Here is a 25,314-nt window from a genome sequence, read left to right as displayed (position 1 = left end):
AGGAGCATCAAGGATGGGACCTGACCAGGTGGCAGGAGCAAAGGGCACACCAGGCAGAAGTAAGGACTTAGTTCTGCCAATAACTAGCTGGGAAATCTAGTTAACTAGTAAACTAGCTATAAAATGAGAATGACACTAGTACCTGCCTCATAGGGCTGTGGTGAGGATTAAATGAGAAAATCCATGGAAGCTCTTAACCTAGTGCCTGGCATATTATAAGCATTCAGTCAATGTTAGCTGTTATTATTATCCCATATTTTCTCATAGTATTTTGTGAGGGCTTCTATTTCACCTCAAATCGTTGTCTTATATGTATGTGTCTGACTCCCCCTTTATGCAGTGTGACCTTGATGGGCAGGAATCATCTTTGTGGGGTACATAAATCCCATTTGGCCTCATCCAGTAATTGTAGATGCCAAAAATTCAGTAAATACTTGTGAAATTAAACAGACTTGACCAAGGGCAGGGAGTGGGTAGCAAGTAATGAGAGAGAGACAGAGACAGAGGCAGAGAAAAGGAGAAGAGGGAGGGGGAACAGGAGTGCAGGAAGAGAAAATATTCTTCCTTGGGATGCTGCTCCTTTCTTGATTAGCTTTTGGGACAAAATACAACTTAGTCCTCAATGACAAAGGACCTCATAGAGATCTTAAGCCCACTACGACCGTCCTTCACCTAAGTTTAAATAACATTGTGTTTGAACCACTCACATGTTACAGCCTATAAGCCCTGCGTTTCCCTTTCTGTTCACGGTCTCTAGTGTATCACCCTTGAGTACAGGGACTTACATCTATGAAAGCCCTTGTTTCTTTCTTTCTTTTTTTTTTTTTTTTTTTTTCGGTACGCGGGCCTCTCACTGCCGCGGCCTCTCCCGTCACGGAGCACAGGCTCCGGACGCGCAGGCTCAGCGGCCATGGCTCACGGGCCCAGCCGCTCCGCGGCATGTGGGATCTTCGCGGACCAGGGCACGAACCCGTGTCCCCTGCATCGGCAGGGGACTCTCAACCACTGCGCCACCAGGGAAGCCCAAAGCCCTTGTTTCTTAACCCTCCTCCCTCCAAGAGTCATCTAGTCCTCATTCTTACTAATGTTCAAGATAAAGGAAATAAGGTGGTACAGCAGAAGAAGCTCTAGGTTTTAGCGTCACATACACTTGGATTTTAACCCTGGCTCTGTGTGATCTTCAGCAAGGTGTTAACTTCTATAAGCCTCAATTTCCTCATCTGTAATAATAGAACCTACCTCTCAGGGTCATTGTGTGGACTAGAAATAGGTGTGAAAAGCCTTTAGCATTGTGTGTGAGAGTCAGCCCAGGAAAATAAAGAGCCCCACACGGAGAAGTAAGGCTTGTAGGTTTTAATGTTTCATGATTGTTAACAGAGCAGTCTCAAGGAGACCCCCAGAGAATCTGTTCTGACTTTAGAAGCACTTCCTGTGGACGATGGAGGGCCCTGCCTCATCATACTCTGGCTTGCTGATCCACATCTGCTGGAAGGTGGAGAGAGAGGCCAGGATGGAGCCTCCGATCCAGACTGAGTACTTCCGCTCTGGGGGAGCAATAATCTGCAAAGAGCAAATGTGGTGAATCATGATCAGTCGCCAAGGAATAGGGAAGGTGGTCCAGGGATCATCTCACCGCACTGCCAGACTGTCCTGGAAAAGAACAGCCTCTGTGGTCAGAAAGGAACAGGAGAAAGCTTGTGGTAGATTAGACTATTGCTCAGATTGTCACTCCTCCCCCCACCCCATCCCCCTGCCCCTGCATGAGAAGAGTTCAGTGTTCCACCCTGTGACTTTGGGCTGGGCCCTGTATTTGCTTTGGCCAGTGGGACGTCAGCGGACTTGACACAGGGGCTAGAAATGTGTTTCAGGCATGCAGGTAGGCACACCCTCTTGTGTCTCTGCCATCTTCATGAGAAGAATTTCCCTTGAAGAGCTACTGGACCTTCAGCCTGGGCCCCACAGTGAGAGATGTGCACCTGACCTGAGTTGGCTGGGCCTGCAGAGCTGTCTAGCCAAGCTTGACCTAGATCAGCTGACTCCCAGCTGGCCTGCAGATGCATGAGCAAGAAATGCTTATTATTACGTGTCCTGAAATGTCATAGTTGCTGTTACCCAGCAGTAGCTAACCAATACAAACATCTGTAAGGGGAGTGCTGTTCTGTTCTTGCCTAGAGTTTGGATACATGGGCAGCTTGGGCTGGGATTCCTCCATTCCTGAGTCTAAGCCAGTCTACTCAACAGTCTCTTGTATCTGAGAAGTTCTCAAATTCATACACGCCACTGGGATTCCTGAGCTTGGCCTTTAGAAATGGGTTCTCATGTCAGACAACTTTGAACTCCACCTAAAAGTATATCTCAAAGGACCATGACTCTTCAACTAATTCCTGTTTCTGAAGGGACTAAGAATTTAGTGCTAGAACAAACCAGACATGAAATAGACTTTTTTGTCTCCTAAGAATCTCCCTACATATTTCCTAAATTGCAGAGATCATGGAATAGCTAAATAAGTAGGGTCTTTAGAAGTTATCTTATTCAGGCAGACAAAAGTCACCCCATTGCTCCTTTGACAGATACCTCAGGGACTGGCACAGCCACTAAGAAGGTAACAGATTTGACTGCTGGGCAGTTCTAGTTGTGAGAAAACTCTGGGTTGCCTTGGGCTGGAGGCCCTAAATCTCAGCCCCATTCCCACCATACTCCATATCCTTCCACACTTCCATATCCTGGAGCTTGCCTCACCTCCCCCAGTCCAATGTGGCTGGGGTGTTTGTACCTGCACACATCCCCGGGCATCTTTGCTTACTCACTCTCTTTCCCCTGCCTGCAGTGTGCTTTCCCCTCCTCTGGTCTTATTTAAGCTGTTCTTGCATTGATCGTGTCTACGAATCAGATCTTAAACTCCTGGAAGGCCGGCAATGTTATTGAGCTCAGGGCAGTGGCTCATAAATTGGAATATGCATCAAATCATTGGTGTCCATTTATAAGTGTAAGTGATGGGGGCACCCCAGACCTGCTGAACCAGAATCAGGTGTGGTATCCTGACACATCGTCCTAGTAAAAAGCCGCTGCCCCAGGCCTGGCACATTGCCCCCCATGTGGCAGACCTCAGTAAGCGTGGCTGCTCCAATTGGCTCTGGGTGAGAAGAGCCCGCTGCTCACCTGTTTTCTGGTGGCCTGCTCTGCTTCCCTGTGCCAAGCACCATCTGCTAGGCAGGGGGAAAGCCTTTGTGAAGAAGGTTCTTACAATACTGACATAGAGAACACACTTCCTCAGATCAGGCCTACTCCCCAGAGACCAACTTTTTTGTGACTTTATTGTAACCTTCAACCTATTTGTTAGCTCTATTTTACTCCTAACTCTTTCTAATCCTGTAGTAGCAAAGTTCCTAGAAGCACTAAAAGTGTCTGTCTGATTGCTTGGGGACCAGAGGCTGGGGAGAAGTGGTAAGACAGGTGGGCTCCCGTTCTGTTGAGGCCTATGCAGTGAGAAGCATTGTGTGGGAAGACTGTGACCAAGATGGGACAGCACATCAGAGGCTGTCCAGGAATCAAGGAATGTTCCTGTGAGTTTGAACCAGCAGCCTGTCCTATAGCCAACATTCTCTCTTTGGAACTTTCACCCTCCTCTGGGGTGACACCCAAGTCCTTTTTAAAGTTCAAAGTTTAAAGATGGTGTGGTGTTGCCGTCTTCTTTTCTTTCCCTCTTTCCCTCCTCATTTCCTCCTCAAGCCCCTCAACTTCTCTCCATTCCAAATTCTTTCACCTCCTTCTCATATGGGGTCCATGAAATTGTGTTTGAGAACGCAGGCTAAATGTGTCTCCCGCTTATGAGTGCCCAAAGAACATAAACCCCCAAGGTGAAATCTGTCTCGGGCCAGAATGATGGAGCACCCAGGAGGCCACCAAGCTGTAAGCCTGGCAGCCTCACTCGGAGCATCTCCCAAGTACACAGGTCTTTGTACAAAGAACAGGATGGAGGGAGCCAGGGCAGGACCCACCTTGATCTTCATGGTACTGGGGGCCAGGGCTGTGATCTCCTTCTGCATTCTGTCAGCAATGCCGGGGTACATGGTTGTACCCCCAGAGAGGACATTGTTGGCGTATAAATCCTTGCGGATGTCAATGTCACACTTCATGATGGAATTGTAGGTTGTTTCATGAATTCCAGCTGACTCCATGCCTAGTAGAGATCACAGTAGCTGGTCAGCATCCACCACGTCACACCTACAGCTCCTCAGGTGACCCTTCTGTTGATGCAGCTACCCTGGTTCGCCTCAGTCACCTCCCTAATGGATTATAAGATCAGACTCTCTAACTGGTCATCGCCCTGCCTTGAGTTTCCCCCAGTTCTGACTGATCTTTCACACTGGTCCCTGATGAATATTTCTAAAGGAATACTTCCATTGTATCACTTTTTTCACAGATTTATTGAGATATAATTCATGTAACATAATATTCACCCCTTTAAAGTGTATAGTTCACTAGTTTTTAGTGTATTCACAGAGCTGTGCAACCATCAACACAATCTAATTTTAGAACATGTTTAATACTCCCCAAATAAACTCCATGCCCATTAGCAGACACTCTCCATTTTCCCCTGCACGCCTTCCCCAGCCTTAGGCAACCACTAATCTATTTTCTATCTCTATAGATTTGCCTATTCTGGACATCTCATATAAATGGAACCATACAATATTTGTTCTTTTGTGTCTGGCTCCTTTCACGTAGCATAATGTTTGCAAGGCCCATCCATGTTATAGTCTGTTATAGCCAAATAAAATTCCATTGTATGGATATACCCATCATATCATCTTTGCCTATTTGTTGACATCTAGCTACCTTAGTCTGGCACCAAGATCTTCCACAGTAAAAGGCCCTGCCTGCCATACCAGCTCATGCCCACTTACCTGGGGTCCCCCATCTCCAGTCTTTTTTCCATGTGATATAATTCCACACTGTAGATAGAGGAATCTTCCTAAAGTGAAATACTGACTTTGCTACTCTGCTGTCTAAAAACTTCCAGGGGCTCTACATTGCTGATATGATTAACCCCCATGCTCTTTGTGTGGTCCAGTGGCTCTCTCGTTTCCTCTGTGTGCAAACACACATACACACAGACACACACACACACACACACACACACACCTCACCCATCGTGTCCCAAATAGAATATGACTTGTCACTCCTCCACACTTTGCACATACCTTTCCATTTGCCTTGCATGCCATTCCCTACTCTGTACTCCTTCCATTCCCAGATACCATAAAATGATACTCATTCTTCAAGGTTCTATTCAAATATTCACCTTCTCTGAGAAGCCTTCCCTGATTTCTTAGGCCTATAGCGCTTTGTCCAGTTTGCTATTTACCACTACACTATATGTCAACATTTGCTTACAGGCCTTTCTCTTCTCTTTCTCTCTTCTCAAGAAAGTAGCTATCCTTGTATTAAATATTACCTTATTTCATCCTTGTGGCAACCCTATCTAGTAGGTACTATCATAATTTCCACTTTATAGATAAGAAAACTGAGTTTTGAAGAAGGTAACATGTCCAAGGTACAGCACTTGAACGAGCAGAATCAGGATTTAAAACCAGGTCTGATCCCCCAAACTCACCCTGTTTACTGCTATAGGTTTCAGACCCCATGATTTAAATGTTGAGGGATCCAAGAAATATTTTATGTTTTAATCTCATTCTTAGTTTCATGTTTATATTCCCATCCCACTTTTCCTTTATTTTGATTTCCTTACCCTTATATTTAAAATTAGATTTTAATCTAGTTGTATTGTTTATGTATTTTTGGTCCTTCCTGGAAAAATATAGGCTAAGTATAAACAATAAACAGTGTGAGTGACTCCTGGTGTTTCTCTTTCCATCCCTGCCCTCCTAATTGTCCAGGACTACAGGCCGAGCCTCACCAATGAAGGAGGGCTGGAAGAGGGTCTCAGGGCAGCGGAAGCGCTCATTGCCAATAGTGATGACCTGCCCATCTGGCAGCTCGTAGCTCTTCTCCAAGGAGGAAGAGGAGGCTGCCGTGGCCATCTCATTCTCAAAGTCCAGGGCCACATAGCACAGCTTCTCTTTGATGTCTCGCACGATTTCTCGCTCGGCTAGAAAGAGTAGAAATGACAGAGAGTAGATACTCAGCTCTGTTAGTTTGGTTGTCCCATTTTGGTCTCCATGAAAACTTCTTCCTTCTCTTTTGGGTTCAGTCTCAAGATGAATGTTAATGTTTTCATTCCTCTTTCTAAAGTGAAATTTCAAAATCTCGATTCCCAAGCAAAACTTTTTATGTGCTTTTGTCTTGCTCTCATCACTCAGCCCTGACAAAGCTGCAGGCCTTCCTGAGGGCCTTTCAGGACACATTTCCCATCTAGATGGAGGCTTATATGCTGGGATTGTACAGAATCTAGGAAGACTCCTACCCCAAACCTCTTCCTGCCCAGGGGGCCACTTCCCCTTAGAAATTCAGACCTTACTTATTCCATTTGTCCTCAGACAAACCATAAACCCCCTAGGTAATGAAATGTGCCACAGATTCTTACCACCATTCTGCCAAATAAAAACTAGCTCTGATCCTGGTGTGGACACGGACAGAGGTAGCAGGTCCCTGGGGAACGAAGGAGTGCTGTGAAAGCACACTTAAAAGAGGGAAAAGCCAAGCGCGTCTTAGGATGAGTAGGTCTAAGCCTTGTCTCCCTCCCCAAGGTGTCTTGGTTGGGAACATTCCTCCTTAAATAAGGCTGCCCTGACTATCTGGTCTGGTCCAGGGGCCCAGCCCCAGCCTAGGGCCTCCCCGTTTACCCTAAAAGAGTTTGAGGACACAGGGCCACTGACTTCTCATTAGTCATGAGAATTTCTGGTCCTAGATCAGATTTGGTTCTGAGCTCAAGTCAAGTCCAGAAAGAGGCTGGGTACCTGTGGTCACAAAAGAATAGCCTCTCTCTGTGAGGATCTTCATGAGGTAGTCTGTGAGGTCGCGGCCAGCCAGGTCAAGGCGCATGATGGCATGGGGCAGCGCGTAGCCCTCGTAGATCGGGACATTGTGGGTGACACCGTCCCCTGAATCCAGGACAATGCCTAAGGACAGAGAGGATAAGACCTATGAAAACCTTTAGTATTTTCTTTCATCTGTCTCTTTCTGGGACCTGTTACCAAAAGATCTTCAACTACCATATTTTTCTTTAGCAGCTAGAAAACTCACCCATGGTGAGAATTATCAATCATATTTTTTGTGTACATCAATTTGTGTGTATGTCAGTTTGTTTTCCCAAATGAGACTGGAAGGCAAGTAAAATGTCTCCTCTTCTTATATTCCTTGAAACACTTTCACAAAAATGCACACGTCAATTGGCATCTAGGCTGCACGTTCTTTAGCGAGGCTGGATAATGTGCCTATCCTTCAGGCATCAAACTAACACATATGTAGTGCTGAAAGGACTATAGAAACCAGCTTGAAAAAAAAATAACATTCTCTACTGATGAAACTTTTAGTAAACCATGAAAGGAAATAAGTTTTCTCAATGTGATAAGAAATCTCTCCAGATCCAACAGCCACATAATTGATGGGGAAACACTACAATATTGTTACTGTATTATTATTATTTAAGATTGTCCTGGTTGCTCTAGCCAATGCAGTATGACAGAAAATACACATAAGAGTGTATCAAAAGGGAACAGAATCATCATTATTTGCAGGTAACGTGGTTGTACACTTAGAAGACCTAAGAGAACCAACTGAGAAATGATTAGAGTTAATCAGATGATTCAGTAAGAGCCAGATCCAAAATAAATATCCAGGGATCAGCAGCTTACTCTTATACAAGGATGTTGGTCACAGCATATTTTACAATAAAAAATAAAAATTGGAGACAACCTAAAGGTCCTGCAATAGAGAAATGGTAAAATCAATCAATCAATCATGGAACCATCACACAATGACTACCGTGTGGCCGCTGAACATGACGTTCACAGCATAAAACCAAGCGCAAAGCACGGGATACAGAACTGCATATACCTATATTTCCCCATCACCATCCTTATCACCTGCAGTGAAATTGTCCTTTACTTTTATCTCTCCTCCACTAGGCTGTTAGCTCCATAATGGCTGGTCTGTCTTGTTCGACAGTGTGTGCCCATGGCCTGTAGTGTTTGGCACATGGTAGGGAGTAATGGAAGATATTTGAATGAATGAATAAATGGACAAATCAATGAATACATGAATGAATGTTTGAAAGATGTTTGTATATGTATAACTGATTCACTTTGTTATAAAGCAGAAACTAACACACAATTGTAAAGCAATTATACCCCAATAAAGATGTAAAAAAAAAAAAAAAGGAAGATGTTCATGTAAGCTGTCAAGCCCCTATTAAAAATCACTTTATTTTGAAGTTCCCTCTGTTTCCCTGAGCTCCTTTCTATACCAAGGCCACATCGTACTAACACATCCAACATAATAGGTTCTGCCGTTGCTGCTTCATGAGCAGAAACATTCTAGCATTGTTGGAAAGGGTGTACAAGCTCCCAGACTAACTACTGTGAGGGAAATGGCCCTTGCAGGTTGTACTAGTCATGGTTTGTTCATGTAAATTCTTTCTAGCTATACTGGGTAGACTCACATCTGCATTTTAAATGGGCTTCCCTTCTGTTATCCCTAACCAAGGTTTTCCTTGGACTTTGACTGTCCCACTGATTCTTCTGAACAGGAATCTCTGCAAGAGCCCAGCTTTCCCTTCCTCCCTCTCAAGTCAGAAAGGGAACGGGTTACAGGGCTACTCACCTGTCGTGCGGCCTGAAGCATAGAGGGAGAGCACAGCTTGAATGGCGACGTACATGGCAGGGACATTGAAGGTTTCAAACATGATCTGAAAGAACAATGCAGAATAGAAGACTATCTGGCAGAAATCACAGCACCTCTTGGTCCACAAAATGGTTTGTAATTTTATTAAGGGTAGGAACTGTGCTTATTTACCCCACTTCCACCTCCCTTAGGTTCTGGCATGGACTACAAACAGAGCAATTCTCAAAAAAATTCTGTTGCCACTCTCTGGGAGGGAGAGAGACGCAAGAGGGAAGAGATATGAGAACATATGTATATGTATAACTGAATCACTTTGTTATAAAGCAGAAACTAACACGCCATTATAAAGCAATTATACCCCAATAAAGATGTTAAAAATAAAAAATCTGTTGCATTGATGCATGAATGGGAGAAAGAATCTGGCCAAGCAGCCATGTTGTGTTCTTGTGCCAGTGCTCAAGTCTTCCTGGCCTCTTACCTGGGTCATCTTCTCCCTGTTGGCCTTGGGATTTAGGGGGGCCTCCGTGAGCAGGGTGGGGTGCTCCTCAGGTGCTACCCGCAGCTCATTGTAGAAGGAGTGGTGCCAGATCTGGTTGGGACAAAAGTCAGATGAGTCCAGCAGACTCCCAGTGGGCTGGAGACTTCCTATGGACATGCCCATGCAGGGGGAGGATGGCACAATGTTCTCAGAATGGACTGGATCTGGAGAGGAGGCCTGTCAGCCATGGGAATTTCAGATTGCTCTTTAGAGGTTATATTCCTTCTCAACAAGGCCCCAGACAGGACTCAGACCTGGGGCCAATATCCTTAGTGTGTTGATTATTTCTGTCTGACCTTGGCCCCTATTTCCACCTCTCCCTTGTCTCCCCTGCTTTGTGCCCTGAGGGACAAGGCCCTCTGCAGCTCTCTGGCTTCTGGCTGTGCTTGGCTGATAGAAGATACCAGCAAGAGGTTGGAGAGTGGGAGGGGGGGGAGAAGGGCAGGGTGATTTCCCGGCAACACTGTGGCCTCCCTGAGCACAGCTCCTGTTGCGCAGCCCCTCCTCAGGCTCCAGCTCTCACTGAGCTCTAGTCTCGCTGCTCTTGCCCTTCAGCCTTCCAGCTGTAAGAGCTTCCCTCTGTTGCTGGTACTTGAGCGCCTCTGCATCCCTTTCCGGTTCCCTAACCCTGCTCACACCTCTGTAAGTAGTCCTTCCTTAAATTAATTTCAGAACCCCAGCTGAGTGTATACTGTCTCCTGCTGAAGCCTGACAGATATGCATTAACTGTCAATGTCTATTATTGACCAGGCTGTTCTTTAAAGCAGGGTTTCTCAACCTCAGCGCTTTGACGTTTTAAGTTCAATAATTCTTTATTGTGGGGGGCTGAAGTGCATTAAGGGATGTTTAGCAGCATCTCCGTGTTCCACCCACTAGATGCCAGTAGCACTTCTCCAGCTGTGAGGGGCAAAAATGTCTCCAGACATTGCCAAATGCCCCTGGGAGACAAAATCGCCCCCGTTGAGAATCACTGCTTTAGAGGAAGTTACTTCTTCCCGCTGTGTACTGTTCCCTCTTTAGTGATCCAGGACAGCAAACAGGAGCCTTTATTTCAGAGGAATTTGGCAAAGAGTGGCAGGGACACAGGGCTTTGATTTCTTCAGAGGTGAGGCACAGGGTCCTCTGATTCCATTGTACCCATGTATTTAGGGACCCCTGGCTTTGTGCTAGGATGGTGCTAAATGTGATCTTAGTTTCAAAGTCTGGAGGGGAGAAAGGCAGTCAAAAAGACAAAATACAAGACACGTCCATATTTTAATGAAGGAAGAGGCAGGAGAAGTTCGTTTTCCAGGAGATTTGAGTAGGCCCTGAAAGCAAAGCAAGGTCTCCAGAGACTGAGGAGGGCATCTGAGGCAGAGCAAATGGCACAAGCAGAGGCCCTGGGCTGTGGAGGTGTCACAGGAGACATGAAGGAGATGGCAATTAGGCTTAATAATGTGATGTCAGTATTTCCTCAAATGTGGGCCCCGGATGCTTTGGGATAATTGTTATAGGTGCAGGTTCCTAGGCTGTATCCCAGGCCCACACGTCAGAATCTTTGGGTGGGAAGGGAAAGCTGGGAAGAAGTGAGAGAGTGGCATGGACATATATACACTACCAAATGTAAAATAGATAGCTAGTGGGAAGCAGCTGCATAGCACAGGGAGATCAGCTCGGTGCTTTGTGACCACCTAGAGGGGTGGGATAGGGAGGGTGGGAGAGAGACTCAAAAGGGAGGGGATATGGGGCTATATGTATATATATAGCTGCTTCAGTTTGGTGTACGGCAGAAACTAACACACCATTGTAAAGCAATTATACTCCAATAAATATGTAAAAAAAAAAAAAAGATTCTTTGGGTGTTGGGCCCAACCATCTGCACTTCATCTTACTTCATTTTCGGAAGCTTTTATAAAGTACTTTAGAAGTTAAGGATGTTGACAATTTTTAAATTAGGAAAATATTTTTAAGAGAAATAAAAATTTCTCATATTTCCATTACTTAATAATAAATAGTTAACACTCTGGCTTTTTTCTTCTCCCTAATCTTTCATCTTTATGTATTTTAAAATTTATTACTACTACCATTTATTTACTTCATATGCTTTCATTTATTTATCATTTACTACTCTTACACTTCCATGTTCAATTTTGTTTCCTGTCACTTTTCAGTTAATATAACATAAAGAATTTTCTTTTCCATAGTAAACATTTATTTTTAATAAATTGAACTAAAATTTTTTAATGTTTACACAACATTTCATCATATACCATCATCATCATATATTTAATCACATTACTATTCATGGTATCTTTGATTTTTGTTTATAAATAATCTTGTGAAAACTATCTCTGTACATATTACATTTTATTTTTTCTATTCAGGATGTTTTCCAAAGAAAAAAATTCTAAGAATGGAATTACTGAACTAAAGAGCATGACAATTGGAAAACTTTTTGGTTTCTATCACCCACAAAGAGGCTAATTTTGTCTTTACTTCAGAATAGAAATTGCCTGTTTCACTCTTAAGTGCATTCAGTATTCTCACTCTTAATATGAAATAATTTGATAGATAAAATTAATACTTAGTTGTTTTACTTTGAATTTCTAAATAAGTTTTTAAATAATTTTTCAAATACATTTAAACTTGTTCAGATTTTCAACTTTTGATAATTTCTATTTGGCCAATTATCTGGTCATGTCCCTTGATTATTTGTCTGGTGGAGACTTTGTGTTTTTAATTATCAATTTACATTAGCTGTTTGTATTAATCCTCTTTTGCACTTGTGAATATTTTTTGCAATTTGTTGTTTGTCTTTTAAATTTGGTTTTGTTTTTCACATACTAGAAGTTATGATTTTTAAGAAGTCACATTTGTCATTCTTGGGATTTTTTTTTTTTTTTTTTTTTTTGCGGTACACGGGCCTGTCACTGTTGTGGCCTCTCCCGTTGCGTAGCACAGACTCTGGAGGCGCAGGCTCAGTGGCCATGGCTCACGGGCCTAGCCGCTCCGCGGCATGTGGGATCTTCCCGGACCCGGGCACGAACCCGTGTCCCCTGCATCAGCAGGCGGACTCTCAACCACTGTGCCACCAGGGAAGCCCTTACATTTGTCATTCTTTTTCTCTGACTTCTTTCACCAGAAATTTGATAAATACTCACACTTACTATACTGTATTTTTTATCATTTGAATTTTTATATTTAACTTTCATATTCAATTGATATGTGTTTGATGAAATTGTATGAAGTAATGGCCATAAACAGATTCCCTATGCCCTAAATAATGAATCGGTTGTCACAGAATAATTCATTGAATTATTGAATCCTTCTCTACCCTCTGGTCTTGGAAGTTTCATTTACTATGTATTTCTTTTTTACCTCTGTATTGGTACCAAATTGTTTTAATTTTTATAACTTTATATTATATTTTACTATTTGGATATAGCAAGTCTCCTCTCATAGTTTTTCTTATTCATTTTATTCTCATAAATTTTGTCTTATTTATTTCTCCACACTTTATGATCTTGCATAATTAAAACTCGTGATATTTCTAGTCAAACTCATAGAAGCAGAGAGTAAAATGGTAGCTACTAGGAGCTGGGGGAAGGGAAAAGAGAGGCTATCTTAGTCAAGGCATACGAAGTGTCAATTATGTGGGATGAGTAAATTCTGGAGATCTAACATAATATATTAGCATGGTGACTAAAGATAGCAACGCTGTCCTGTATACTTGAAATTTGCTAAGAGGGTAAATCCTAAGCGTTCTCACTGCAAGGGAAAAAAAAAAAGCACAAACTATGTGAGGTAGTAGATATGTTAATTAGCTTGAATATGGTGACTATTACATAATGTATACACATATCAAATCATCAAGTTGTATACCTTAAATATATACAATTTTTAAAATTGTGAGATTTTTGTTAGAATGGCAATGAGCCTATAAATTAATTTGAGAAGATTTGACAACTTTACCCTATTCAGTTTTTCTTTTAAGGCACAGAATATATTTTAGGGGTTTCTTTAAAGAGTTCATATTACTACTGTGAATAAAACATTTTGTCTATTATGTTTTCAAATTAGATATCATTAGAAATATAATAATATGTGCCACGTATTGAGCATTAAGTATGTTCCATGCCTTGGGATTATACTAAATATTTGCCTACTTCAACCTCCAAAGCAACCTAATGAAGAAAGTATTTTTATTTCCACAAATAAGGAAGCTGAGGCTTAGAGGGAGGGATTTGCTCCTAGATCTCCCTGCCACCGACTCCAGTGTCTGTGCTCTTAACCATCCCACAGAGTGAAGCAAGAGCTATTGTATTTTTATCTATTTATGTCACATTCAGAGTGACTGAATCTAGGGTTTAGAGAAATTGAATCTAGGGTTTAGAGAAAAGTGTATGTGTACTACAGATTTCAAATCAGCTTTCTTTATTCCCAGTTGCAGTCTGCTCAATAAGCCCTCTATTACATTTCAAAAGACAGTCATTGCAGAAACAAGAATTGTCAGACAACTGTCAGTGGAATTTATCAAAAGAATATTCGAAATATTGTACAGCAACTATACTTTAATTAAAAAAAAGAATATTAGAAAGGCTCTATTAGCATTTTGCACGTGATTTTGTGGAACACAAACTACCATTTAAAAATTTACCCCCGGGCTTCCCTGGTGGCGCAGTGGTTGGGAATCCACCTGCCGATGCAGGGGACGCGGGTTCGTGTCCCGGTCCAGGAGGATCCCGCATGCCGCGGAGCAGCTGGGTCCATGAGCCATGGCCGCTGAGCCTGTGCGTCCAGAGCCTGTGCTCCACAACGGGAGAGGCCACAACAGTGAGAGGCCCGTGTACCGCAAAAAAAAAAAAAAATTACCCCCCACGTCTTCTTTTTTTAAAATATTTTATTTTCATTTATCATTTACAGGTGGTTTGTTCCTGATATTAATATTTCCTAGGTATCTAGTGAGAGTTTTATCTTTTTTTGGGGGGGGCACGTGGCATGCAGGATCTTAGTTCCCAGACCAGGGATCGAACTCCCGCCCCCTGCAGCAGAAGCGTGGAGTCCTAACCGCTGGGCTGCCAGGGAAGGCGCCCCCTCAACATCTTCTGACATGAAAAAAGCTTCTAGAAACCGGTAGAGATTCCTATTTAAATTTTTCACTAGAGAAGCATCATTCTAATATAGCATCAATGCACCTATCTGAGGTCATGACAGGGAAAATAAAGGGGAGAAAGCTATTTGCCTTTCTGGAAGCAGCAGAGCATTTTAAAGAAGGATAAGCACTGCGCTGGAGTGAAAGCTGGAAAGGATAAAGCTGGGACTTATGCGGGACCAGGTCCTCAAACGCCAGACAGTGAGTTAGGAACCTACTGTTGGTTAGTGAAGAGTCTGAGGAGGTGAGTGACATGATCTGGTCTGTTTTTAGAAAGACAAGCTTTGCAGAAGTTCAGAGAATGAATTAGGTGAGTGAGGCACGAGACAAAGAAATCAGTCAGGAAGCCATTGGAATCGTCTAGTGAGAGATGTTGGCAGCTGAGGCTGGGGAATGCCCAGGGGGATGGACAGGAAGGAAAGAAGGATGTGAGAAACATTGCAGAGGAAGAGTTGACAGGGCAGAGGGTGGGTCTTGATGATGTTAAAATGAGCACACTAAAGGGGGAGTCCACCAATACCTTCTCCATGTCATCCCAGTTGGTGATGATGCCGTGTTCAATGGGGTATTTGAGAGTTAGGATCCCTCGCTTGCTCTGAGCCTCATCCCCCACGTAGCTGTCTTTCTGGCCCATTCCCACCATTACACCCTGCAATGCAAAAGAGAAGGAAGGAGAACAGAATTGGCCGAGAGCTCCACTTAGAGGGATTCAGGTATTGGAGGGTCTCTGAAGACGGTTAAAGATAGGGAAAATGTCCTTCTTCCCCTGGAAACCGGACTGAAGGAGACAGGGTGAGGCAGATACCAATGAATGTGGAGATGGCAGGAGGGAAGGCAGAGGATTTCTTGCCTCTCTTCTCTGTCCTAAAACAATGTCATTTTCTGAGAGAACAGGGCCCATCCATACACATCTTCCTCTTACCTTACCTTACTTAGCACACACACACACGCACATAACGCACACGCACACACGCACATACGCGTGCAGCTCAGCATAGACTCCATGGTGCAGTACGTCCTCCTACTAACTCAAAGCCTTGGGTCCAGATGAACATATACCTGGTGGCGAGGACGACCCACAATGGAAGGAAAGACAGCCCGGGGGGCGTCATCTCCTGCAAAGCCAGCCTTGCACAGGCCAGAGCCATTGTCACACACGAGCGCAGTGGTCTCCTCTTCACACATGGTGAGTCTGGCCGAGTGAACCAGGGGCTATAGAGCACCTAGGGAACTGGGGAGAAGAGAGGTAATTGGCCACTTGTCAAAATCATGTTGGAGACAGTATTCTTGGCTGTCTTGGGGCCTGACCCATCGGCAACCAGGACCTCTTTCCGGGAGGGACGGGTGTGGACCTGGCCCCTTACTCTCTGGCATTTGGGCTTCTTCCCTCTACCCTACTGTTTTGGGCTGAACTGTTTACTCCCCAATTTCTATGTTGAAGTCCTAACCCTAGTACCTCAGAGTGTGACTGTATTGGGGGATAAGGCCTTTAAAGGGGTAATTAAAGTAAAATGAGGTCATTAATCCAATATGACTGGTGTCAAGTATGCCTAATTCAATAGAACAGGTATCTTTATAAGAGGAAATTGGAACACAGACACAGACAGAGGGAAGACACAGCAAGAAGACAAATCATCTACAAGCCGAGTTGAGAGGCCTCAGGAGAAACCAGCCCTGCTGATACCTTGACTTCAGACTTCTAACCTCCAGAACTGTGAAAAAATAAATTTCCCTTGTTTAAGCCAGTCTGTGGTACTTTATTATGGCAGCCCTAGCAAATTAATCCACCTGCCTCTCGAAGACCTGAAATGACTACAAAGCATTAATCCAATGGAAAGAATCTCTAAAGACTTGAAGTTTAGAAAAGGAATTGAAAAGATTTGCAGTAAACATAATTAAGGGTTACTATTTGCTATATAAAAGAACTCCTACAAATCAATAAGAAAGAAGTAAATAGCCCAAAAGAAAAAAATAAAAAGACTATGAATAGATAATTGACAAAATGAAATGCAAACACCCAACAATTACATGAAAAGATGTTCCACCTCTCGACTATCAGGAAATGCAAATGAAATAAGACCATTTTCACCCATCGTATTGTTAAGATTCAAAGTTTTATTAGAGGTGTTGGCAAAGTTGTGGGAACACTGGCACTCTTTAATCAGAGAAACACACCAACACACAATCTGGTACTACCCAAAAGTTCCTTGTGGGATACTGTACTGAGGTTAAGAGAAGGGCCAGGCAGATCGACGTGGACTAATGTGGATAGATTTCGAAACCATTCTGCTGAGTGAACAAAGCAAGTTGCAGAATAGAATGTCCAGCATAAAACCATTTATGAGTTCTTTTTAGAGCACAAAACAATATTGTGCATTTTCCATAATTTTCTTTTTGTGTGGATGGGAACACATAGCAAAAAGTTCTGGAAAAAAAAAAGTTTAAGACTGATCATAGTGGTTACCTGGAAGTGGGAAGGGTGAGAGGACAAGTGCCGTAGTGTTTTAATTGTTAACAAGGAGACTGTATCCATGTATAGTTTATAATTGAAATCAATCATACATATCATTAAGGAAAAAAAGATGCAGGTGAAAATGTACAATCCTAAGGGTAGGAGCCCCTTGAGGAGGACAGGGCAGCCTGAGAGGAGAGAGGAAAGTGAGAGAATTCGTGATGGGACTCACTGTCTCTGTTGCTTCAGATGGAGAAAAACAGAGAAGTCCTTCCTCCAATGCTGATATCTGAATTGGGACGACTGCAAAGTGACGAGGGAATGGATTTTTCTAATGTCTGTTGCATTGTCTTTGGGTGAGGGGCAGTGTAAAAAGACCACACCCGACAAATTCTTGGCACTTGGTGAAGCAAGAGAAGCAATGGCAGCTCAGGAGATGGTGTGCGGATTGCCTTCCAGACTGAGAAGCCCCTCAGTGGGGCACAGTGGAAGTGGGGAGGGTCCCAGCTCCGGGGGAGGTGGGAGTCCAGAGAAGAGAGGCATGGAGAGAGAAGGTAGCTGCAGAGGACAGCCCACCAAGCTTCATCCGGAACGAGCGGCAGGAGGGGAAGAAAAGAGCTGCCCTAGACACCTGGGACGCTGGTCCTCCAACACCCTTACGTGGAAGGAGGACAGCAAATACCATGACCAAAGCAAAGAGGAGACAGAATCACAGCCTGAGAACGGGAGGTCAGAAAGGCTACCTAGAGACTGAGCAGAAGCTTATTCACACAGTTTGCAGGCTAAAAGGAAGCCCTTGCCTGTTATATTCAAAGCAGGGTGCACACTAGGGGAGAGGCCCACTGTGAATTCTTGAATCCAGCTCTGCTTGTCCTTGCTGATCCTCACGATCACCCATGGTCAAAGTGATAAAGTCCCAGTTCTCGCACTTGGCCTAAAAGGCCCGACAGGGTCTGGCCCCTGCCTGTGTCTCCAGGCTCATCTCCCCCCGGCCCCCCTCGGCCTTCTCACTCTGGCTATGTGGAGTTCCTTTCCATTCTCCGAATGTGTCATCTTGTCTCCCTTCTGGCCCTTTAGACACAGGGTCTGGAACACCCTTCCCCCAACCTATTTGCTACTGATTCCCATCACCTGTCAGACCTCTGCATCAACACTGCATTTTCAGTCTCTCTGGCCCACCGGTCTCAGTTAGTGGCCCTTCTTCTTTGCCCCACAGCACCTTGAACTTGTCCCAGCAATGATCAACTCTGCACATCTGGGCTCATCTGTAGCTCTGTAAAGGCAGGAGCTGGGCCTGTCCTGTTCTCCAGTGATTCTTCTGTAAGCCTAGCACAATGTCTGGCACAGGGTGGGCTCTTAAACCTTTTTTTATCCAGATGAATGAATGAATGAGTCAATGGATGTCAAGGAGAAGGATTTTCAGAATAACAAAGGTAGAACAAACACTGGTGAGAGGACACTGGTCTGAGATGAGGTGGAGATTGAAGGAAAGTACTTAGTTGTTCAAAACAATGTTGTCTCTGGTCTGAACAGTTTCTGGATTGCAGGGAAGATCCCTAACCTTCTGCCATGTTAGACCAATGGAGAAATGGAGAGATGTCAGGAGATGGAGATGGCAAATGTTGTTCCAATATTCAAAAAGGGAAAGCAGGCAGATATCTAAAACCTCAGATAATCTTGATATGCAAATTAGGCAGGTTTCCAGAAGGTGTTATTAAAGAAAGCACTATTAAAGAAGCAGTGGGCTTCCCTGGTGGCGCAGTGGTTAAGAATCTGCCTGCCCAAAAAAAAAAAAAAAAAAAAAAAGAATCTGCCTGCCCAGAAATAGAGACACAGATGTAGAGAACAAACATGTGGACACCAAGGGGGGAAAGTGGCGGGCGTGGGGGGGTGGGGGTGGTGTAATGAATTGGGCTATTGGGATTGACATGTATACACTGATGGGTATAAAATTGATGATTAATAAGAACCTGCTGTATAAAAAATAAAATAAAATAAAATTCAAAAAAAAAGTAAGCTTCTTCCAAGCAATTCAGAGGGAAATAGAATATAAAATTTTAGAATTTTAAAATATTTTTTCCCCCTTCTGTTGTTTTCAAAGGCTTTGGGGGTGGCGGGGGGAGGTGGTGGTAGTGGGATATTGGAGTTAGAATAGCCATAACATAAAAACAGTGAATTTTACTAAGGAAAGTGAATCCCAGGAATTCTGTTCAAATAGGACAGACTCTTTTGTTGTGCTAGAGGTGTCCTGTGTTGAAGTTAGTAGGCTATATGGGAGTATTTGTCTAGAAAAGAAAAAAAATATTAATTGGTATTTTATTGATGACAATAAAGTTGGAATATGATAAATAAAAAAATTAAAAAAAAGAAGAATCCGCCTGCCAATGCAGGGGACACAGGTTCAATCCCTGGTCCGGGAAGATCCCACATGCCGCGGAGCAACTAAGCCCGTGCGCCACAACTACTGAGCCTGCGCTCTAGAACCCGCGAGCCACAACTACTGAAGCCCGTGCGACTAGAGCCCGTGCTCCTCAATAAGCGAAGCCATCACAATGAGAAGCCCGCACACCGCAACGATGACCCAATACGGCTAAAACTAAATAAAATAAAAATAAATAAATTTAAAAAAACGAAGCAGTGATTTCTTGTAATTGATTTGGGTTTACCAAGAACAAATGTTGGCGGACTGACAGCTTCCCTTTTTCCACAGGACCCCCTGGCTGGAAATGCAGGAGAAGGCGGGAGACATTGAGCTTCACTTGATCTTGGCATCTGACAAATTCTCCCGTGATATCCCTATTGATAAAGCCACGTGGGCTGAACAATAAATCAGTTAGGCATATTTACAGCTGCCTGAGTTATTGTCACTGAAAGGTGTTAATTGATAGGTCACTGTCAACCTGGAGGCAATGATATGCCTCAGAGCTCCACTCTCGATCCTTTCTCATGTGACATGTTTATAAATGAGTTGGCTGAAAATATAGAGTACATGCTGATCAAATGTCCAGATAAAACACACATGTTGGCTGGAAGAATCGAAATCCGAAAGATCTCAAAAAGCAGAGAAAATGAACTGAATGCACTAAGATTAAATTTAATAAAGGATAAATATGAGGGTGTGGATGTGAGTCTAAATAACCAAACTGTGAAAGCTCTCGTTCAGCCTCTGTGAGCAGGACCTGGGGTCTTGTCGACAGTCTGCAGTGTGCTGGAGCCGTGATAAAAGCTAGCCCCACCTTCGGCCAGAACGCTGTGTCCGGTTCTTAGGGCCACCCTTGCCAGCAGAGCTGTGGGAAGGTGGGCCCCCGTTCACGGCTGACAGGGCAAATTGTACTACTTTTCTAAAGGGGAATTCAAAAATACTTATCAAAAGCCTTAAAAGTGTACATATCTTTTAACTCCACAAAGACACTTCTAGGAATTTATCCTTGGGAAACACTCATGGGTGAGTGCAAAGATTTGGCCAACTTTAATGCGAAAAAAGTTATTGAGTAATAAATAAAATGGTTTCTAAACTAGGTTCCAGAAACCTCCCTACGACAGAGAGAGCAGAATATTTAATATCCTGGAAAAAGTGCAAGCTGCTTTGTTAGGTGAAACACAACATGTTCTGTGGTTCCATTTTTGGTAAAAATGTATTTTTAATTTTTAAAAATTGGGAGCCTTTCACATACATTATCTATTTAATCCTCACAAAAGCCCTGAAGGAAGATATTTTTAGTTCCATTTTACAGATAAGGAAACCAAGTCTCAGAGAAGTGAAAGGACTTAGCTCTCCGGCTCCTCACTGGGAGAGGCAGGGCTGGCCTCAGCCCAGGACAGGCTTCGAAGCCTGGGCTTGCACCTTCCCCACCACCTCAGTGAAACCCTCACAACTTCTCCATGTTTGGTGTTTTTGCTTCTGTCTCTCTGTCTCCCTAGCACTGTTGGCAGCAAAAGCCCTAAAACAAAAGGGCCTGTGTTCTTTTCTCTCTCTGAGCCTCTGAGCCCCTCCTATGCCATGCCTAGGTCTAGATTTATGTTTACAGCCCCTGCATCGGTGTTTAGTACATAGTAGGTGCTCAGTATATGTTGGACGGCAATCCCACCACCTTCCTGGCCTTCCCCTGACAATCTGCTCTGCCCCTGTCCCTGCAAGCTGAGCTTGAGTCCCCACAGGCCAGTCTCAGGGCTGCTCGGTCATGTGGGCCTGATTTAGAACCACACAGGGACAGTCTTCTTCACAAGCTGGTCACAAAGAGTTGTGTTTCCTTTTTTCTAGCAGGTGGTCCACCTTGAGGAGAAAACAACCTCGAAAGTTAGAAGGTGGCCAAGAGGCAAGGCTGCACCTCTGTGACTGTCTCCCTCTGGGGTCCCCTCTCTCTTGTGACTTATAGTTCAAGCCTGTCTGGCTTTTCAGTGAACCCTTTTGTCTCCCCTTGAAGTTCCCCACCCATAGTAAGAAAGAACGTTGGACTTTGTTTCCCAGCAGCTGAGACAGCCGGCCTGGAGTGGAGCTTGGCGTGGCCCGTGCCGTGCTGCCCGGGGAGAAGGCTTGGGCCCTGGAGCCAGGCTCTCCTGGAATGTCTCTGCCAGGGGAAATTCTAAACTTCACTCAGCCACTTGCTGGTAATTTGTGGCTAGACTTGAGCGTGTCAACTGAACCAGAGCCAACGTCACTGTGGTTTCCTGGGTCATACCACTTTGCACTCGCAGAAAGCCGAGTGCACTGTTCTGGCTCTTTCAGCACGTACTACATCTGGGCTTCATTGAGGATTTCACAGAGTTAGAAACACAGCTCCCCGCTCCTCTCTGAAAAGTGGCCAAAATCCAAAGACATAATGAGCACAAAGAATTTGCTCACCCACGCATCCCCCTGGCCACCCCCAAGCAAACATGAGGACAAGATGAGAGCCCCCTACCCTCACTCTGAAGGAGAAGGTTTGGCTTCAGAATTCTCTCCTGCCCTTCCTTCTTTGCTCTCCTCCCTCTGGGCACCCCTTCCCATGGCGAAGTCCCACGGCTCCCTCTTTGGCCTCCAGTTTCCTCAACTGTAAAATGGAAATGGTGACATTTATTTCCCACGATAATGGATCAAATGAAATAATGGAAATGAAGTGCTTTATAAATTGGAAATCAGTTTAAATCAGGGAAATCAGGGTCAGCAAACCAACGCCTGTTTTTGTGAGGTCCGCGAACTAAGAATGGTTTTGACATTTTTTAATGGTTGCAAAAAAGCCAAAGAATAAGATTCTATGACCCAAGAAAATTATACGAAAATCAAATAATAAATAAAGTTCTATTGGAACGCAGCCACACCCATTCACTACATACTGTCCATGGCTGCTCCGGTACAATGGCAGAATTGAGTAGCTGTGACAGAGACCTTTAGACTCACAAAGTCTAAAATATTTACTATCTTGCCCTCTACAGAAAAAGTTTGCCAGCCCCTTTTGTAAAGGGGCTGCAAAAATAATAATTCTTATTATCTCTCTTACTCTTCTCCATTAGAGCTTGCTCCCCGGATGAAGCCTACCATACCGGAAGGAGATGAATTGATCCACGTCACCAATCAATGATTATTGAAGGGAAGGTTAAATTTATGCCAGTTTCCAAGGACGTTTTCATTTTAGGGGAAAGTTTGAGTCCTAAAAGGAGGGCCTCTCAGATAGTGAGATTTCAAATACTAGCTGGGGAAACATCTTGGAGTGAGGGCTTCAAATGACAAGTAAGCAGCTGCCTATAATAATCTGTAAACACATATATCCATACAATGACTTCACAAGAAACACTCCTATGGTGGAAAATTCTAGCAGCGCCTCTTATTAACTTCGGGGTATCTCGACTTGATTAATATACACTAATTAAATTAAAAATGGCTTCTGGGGCTTCCCTGGTGGCGCAGTGGTTGGGAGTCCGCCTGCCGATGCGGGGGGCGCAGGTTCGTGCCCCGGTCCGGGAAGATCCCACATGCCGCGGACCGGCTGGGCCCGTGGGCCGTGGCCGCTGGGCCTGCGCATCCGGAGCCTGTGCTCCGCGGCGGGGGAGGCCGCGGCAGTGAGAGGCCCGCGTACCGCAAAGAGAAAAAAAAATGGCTTCTGGCTAGCAATATTTCTGATCCTCAGGAATCTGCCGTTTGGAACTGCTCTTCTGGCTTTTACCTCGGCCACTCACTCTCTCCCCCTGCTCAGCTCTAGTCCCAACCCCTCTCCTGAGCTCCAGAGCCCATGGGGCATCTACACCCCATGACCTGGCACCTCAACTCCACCTCTGAGACTGCTGTCCTCATCACCGTCCTTTGACTGGAATGGCCCCTCAGAGATCTGCACCACCCACCCAGGATGGAACCCAAGCCCAACACCCTGACTGCTTCCTCCTCCCTCCCAACCAATCCCCAGGCCCTCTTATTTCTGCCTCCATGCAGCTCCAGCCACCAACTTGGGACCACTGCACTGCTGTAGCACTCTTGCCCTGTTCAGTCCACTCCCCTCACAGCTGCCTGAGCAGTCCCTTTAGAGGGCAGACCTCTTGCTACCATCCTTCTGTTGTGCCCCATTGCCCAATCCCTAGTAATCTGGCCCTGCCTGCCACTCTGACCTTAGCTTTCCCTGCTTCCTGCCTTGAAATCAATATTCAGTGGAGTTGAGCTCCTTAAAAAGTCCCAAAGACCATGCTCCCTCTGTCCTGGAACTACCCCTACTTCAGGACCCAGCTCAGGTACCCCTTCCTCCAGAAAGCCTTCCCTGATAACTTCTAGGCTGGGTGAGGGGCTCCTCCTGTGCTTTACCCCTTTCCTATATTTATCTTCTCCATGGTTCTCATCTATCTCTCCCAGTGATTGCAGAAGCCCCTACACTGTCCCTAAGGAGCAGAGACAGTGCCTGGTACATAATAAGTGCTCAATAAATGTTGTCAGAATGAACAAAGGGAAGGAAGAAAGAAATCTAGCTTCAAGGTCATGATATCATTCTGCCCATCTTGGTTTCCCAGGTATAACATGTAGAATCTCTGCTCATTAGAGTTTCTCTAGTGCCCATGCATCTCTGTCACAGGAATCTCTGTCTTGCTGCAGCCCAAGGGCTAACCTCAAGGTCTAAACCCATTCAGATAATAAAAGCAAGTGCTACAGCTTCCTTATGCAAAGTGTGGTCCCAGACCAGCAGCCTCAGCATCACCTGGAGGTTTATTAGGAATGGAAATTATCAGGCCCCACCCCAGTCTACTGACTCAAAATCTGGGGTGGGAGGCAACAAAGCAATCTGTGTTTTAACAAGTTGTCCAGGTGATTTTTAAAGTTTGAGCACTCAGGGCCAGGCCCTGACAGTGTTGACCTGAGCACTTTATACATATATTATCTCATTTAATCCCCACAACAGCACTGCCAGATAGGTATTATTATCATTACACCCATTTTACAGGTGAGGAAATTGAGGTCACTTAGTAACTTTGGTAGCTGGGGAGTCTGCCTCCAAGGCCTGCATCACTATCCCAGCCAGCCTCAGCTGTGAAGAGATGTTAGCAGACTCTGTTTGCAAAAGCGGACACAGCCCCTTGGTCTATTTTCCTCTTAATTATTTATGCTCTTGTGTCTGTGTGTGTGTGTCGTTGGGGGAAGATGATGGCATTGGTGGGTGGTTTCACAGCCAGGTGTGGGTCTTTGGTACAAGTTGCTTAACTTCTCTAAGGTCTCAGTGTCCTCATCAGAGAACGAATTAGATGGTTCCGCTTCCTTCCAGCCCTAAAACCTCATGGTGCCCCAGGACACTTACTCCACTCCACTCCACCTTTTGCATCTTCCAATGACCCCGGAGCCTTCAAGGGTGAGAAAACTCTTAGCCAAGTATGAATCAGAGAGACCCGTGGGGGTCTGAAGAAAATACTCACCCATCCCCAGTAGACACAGACACAGGGGCCATAATTGGTTTGGATTTAAATGCCCTGAGAAGAAGTCATTTCTCTGAAAAGCGTCTGTTCCCCTAAAACAGCCTCCCAGACATTCGGAGCCACAACAAAGCACACCTCATGGGTGTAGATCTGCACTGGCTCTGATGAGCAGTGAGAGCAGAGACGGGAGGTGACACATCCCACCCACCACCCAGTTAGGAGCGCAGGGAGTCCCGTTCCAGGTTGTTCCTGCCCCAGGATGCCCCATGGCCAGAAATACCTTTTCCTGGCAGGCAGCAGTGTGCTTGTAGGCAGAGTTGCACACTGAGGGTCTTGACGTGTGACCTGGGCCAGCGTCACAGAAGCCAGGCCAATCTGGAGGCGCCTCCTGCACCCAGGGGTCCGGCAGCCCCAGAAAGAGAGACGGCAGAAGCTGTTCGGTACTCACCGAGTGTATGAGAGGTCCTTCTCCCAGTGACGGAGGGCTGGTGTGTCTTTGGCATAAATACCAGAGCAATATAAAAC

The 25,314-nt window shown here is 44.8% G+C and overlaps 1 protein-coding gene across 2 annotated transcripts; it reads right to left on the bottom strand.

Annotated features, from left to right (window-relative positions):
• Positions 1-1,338: 1,338 nt before the first annotated feature.
• On the bottom strand, positions 1,339-25,276 carry ACTG2 (actin gamma 2, smooth muscle). 2 transcript variants are annotated; one of them, XM_024765679.1, is made up of 9 exons: positions 25,238-25,276; positions 15,534-15,705; positions 14,995-15,123; positions 9,284-9,394; positions 8,785-8,869; positions 6,921-7,082; positions 5,921-6,112; positions 3,999-4,180; positions 1,339-1,560 (listed from the first exon to the last, which is right to left on the bottom strand). In XM_024765679.1, the coding sequence occupies exons 2-9, from the start codon at positions 15,657-15,659 to the stop codon at positions 1,417-1,419; spliced, it is 1,131 nt and encodes a 376-aa protein (XP_024621447.1). In that variant the 5' UTR covers positions 15,660-15,705; positions 25,238-25,276; the 3' UTR covers positions 1,339-1,416. The 2 variants fall into 2 exon arrangements, with proteins under 2 accessions (XP_024621447.1, XP_024621448.1); XM_024765680.1 differs by lacking the exon at positions 25,238-25,276 and adding an exon at positions 25,070-25,095.
• Positions 25,277-25,314: the final 38 nt, after the last annotated feature.

The sequence above is a fragment of the Neophocaena asiaeorientalis genome, unplaced genomic scaffold (genome assembly GCF_003031525.2).
Source record: "Neophocaena asiaeorientalis asiaeorientalis breed wild unplaced genomic scaffold, Neophocaena_asiaeorientalis_V1.1 scaffold1090, whole genome shotgun sequence".
NCBI classification, from domain to species: Eukaryota; Metazoa; Chordata; class Mammalia; order Artiodactyla; family Phocoenidae; genus Neophocaena; species Neophocaena asiaeorientalis.
The sequence above is the reverse complement of the archived record's forward strand: the minus strand, read 5'-3'. Positions and strand labels throughout refer to the sequence as shown.

Excerpts from the sequence above, each read along its gene's own strand:
- ACTG2 (XM_024765679.1), bottom strand. The coding sequence starts at position 15,659 with ATGTGTGAAGAGGAGACCACTGCGCTCGTGTGTGACAATGGCTCTGGC. Across the intron at positions 9,395-14,994 it reads ACTGGGATGACATGGAGAAG|ATCTGGCACCACTCCTTCTA; the intron begins GTATTGGTGGAC and ends TGTCCCAACCAG. Across the intron at positions 4,181-5,920 it reads CTTCCAGCCCTCCTTCATTG|GCATGGAGTCAGCTGGAATT; the intron begins GTGAGGCTCGGC and ends GATCTCTACTAG.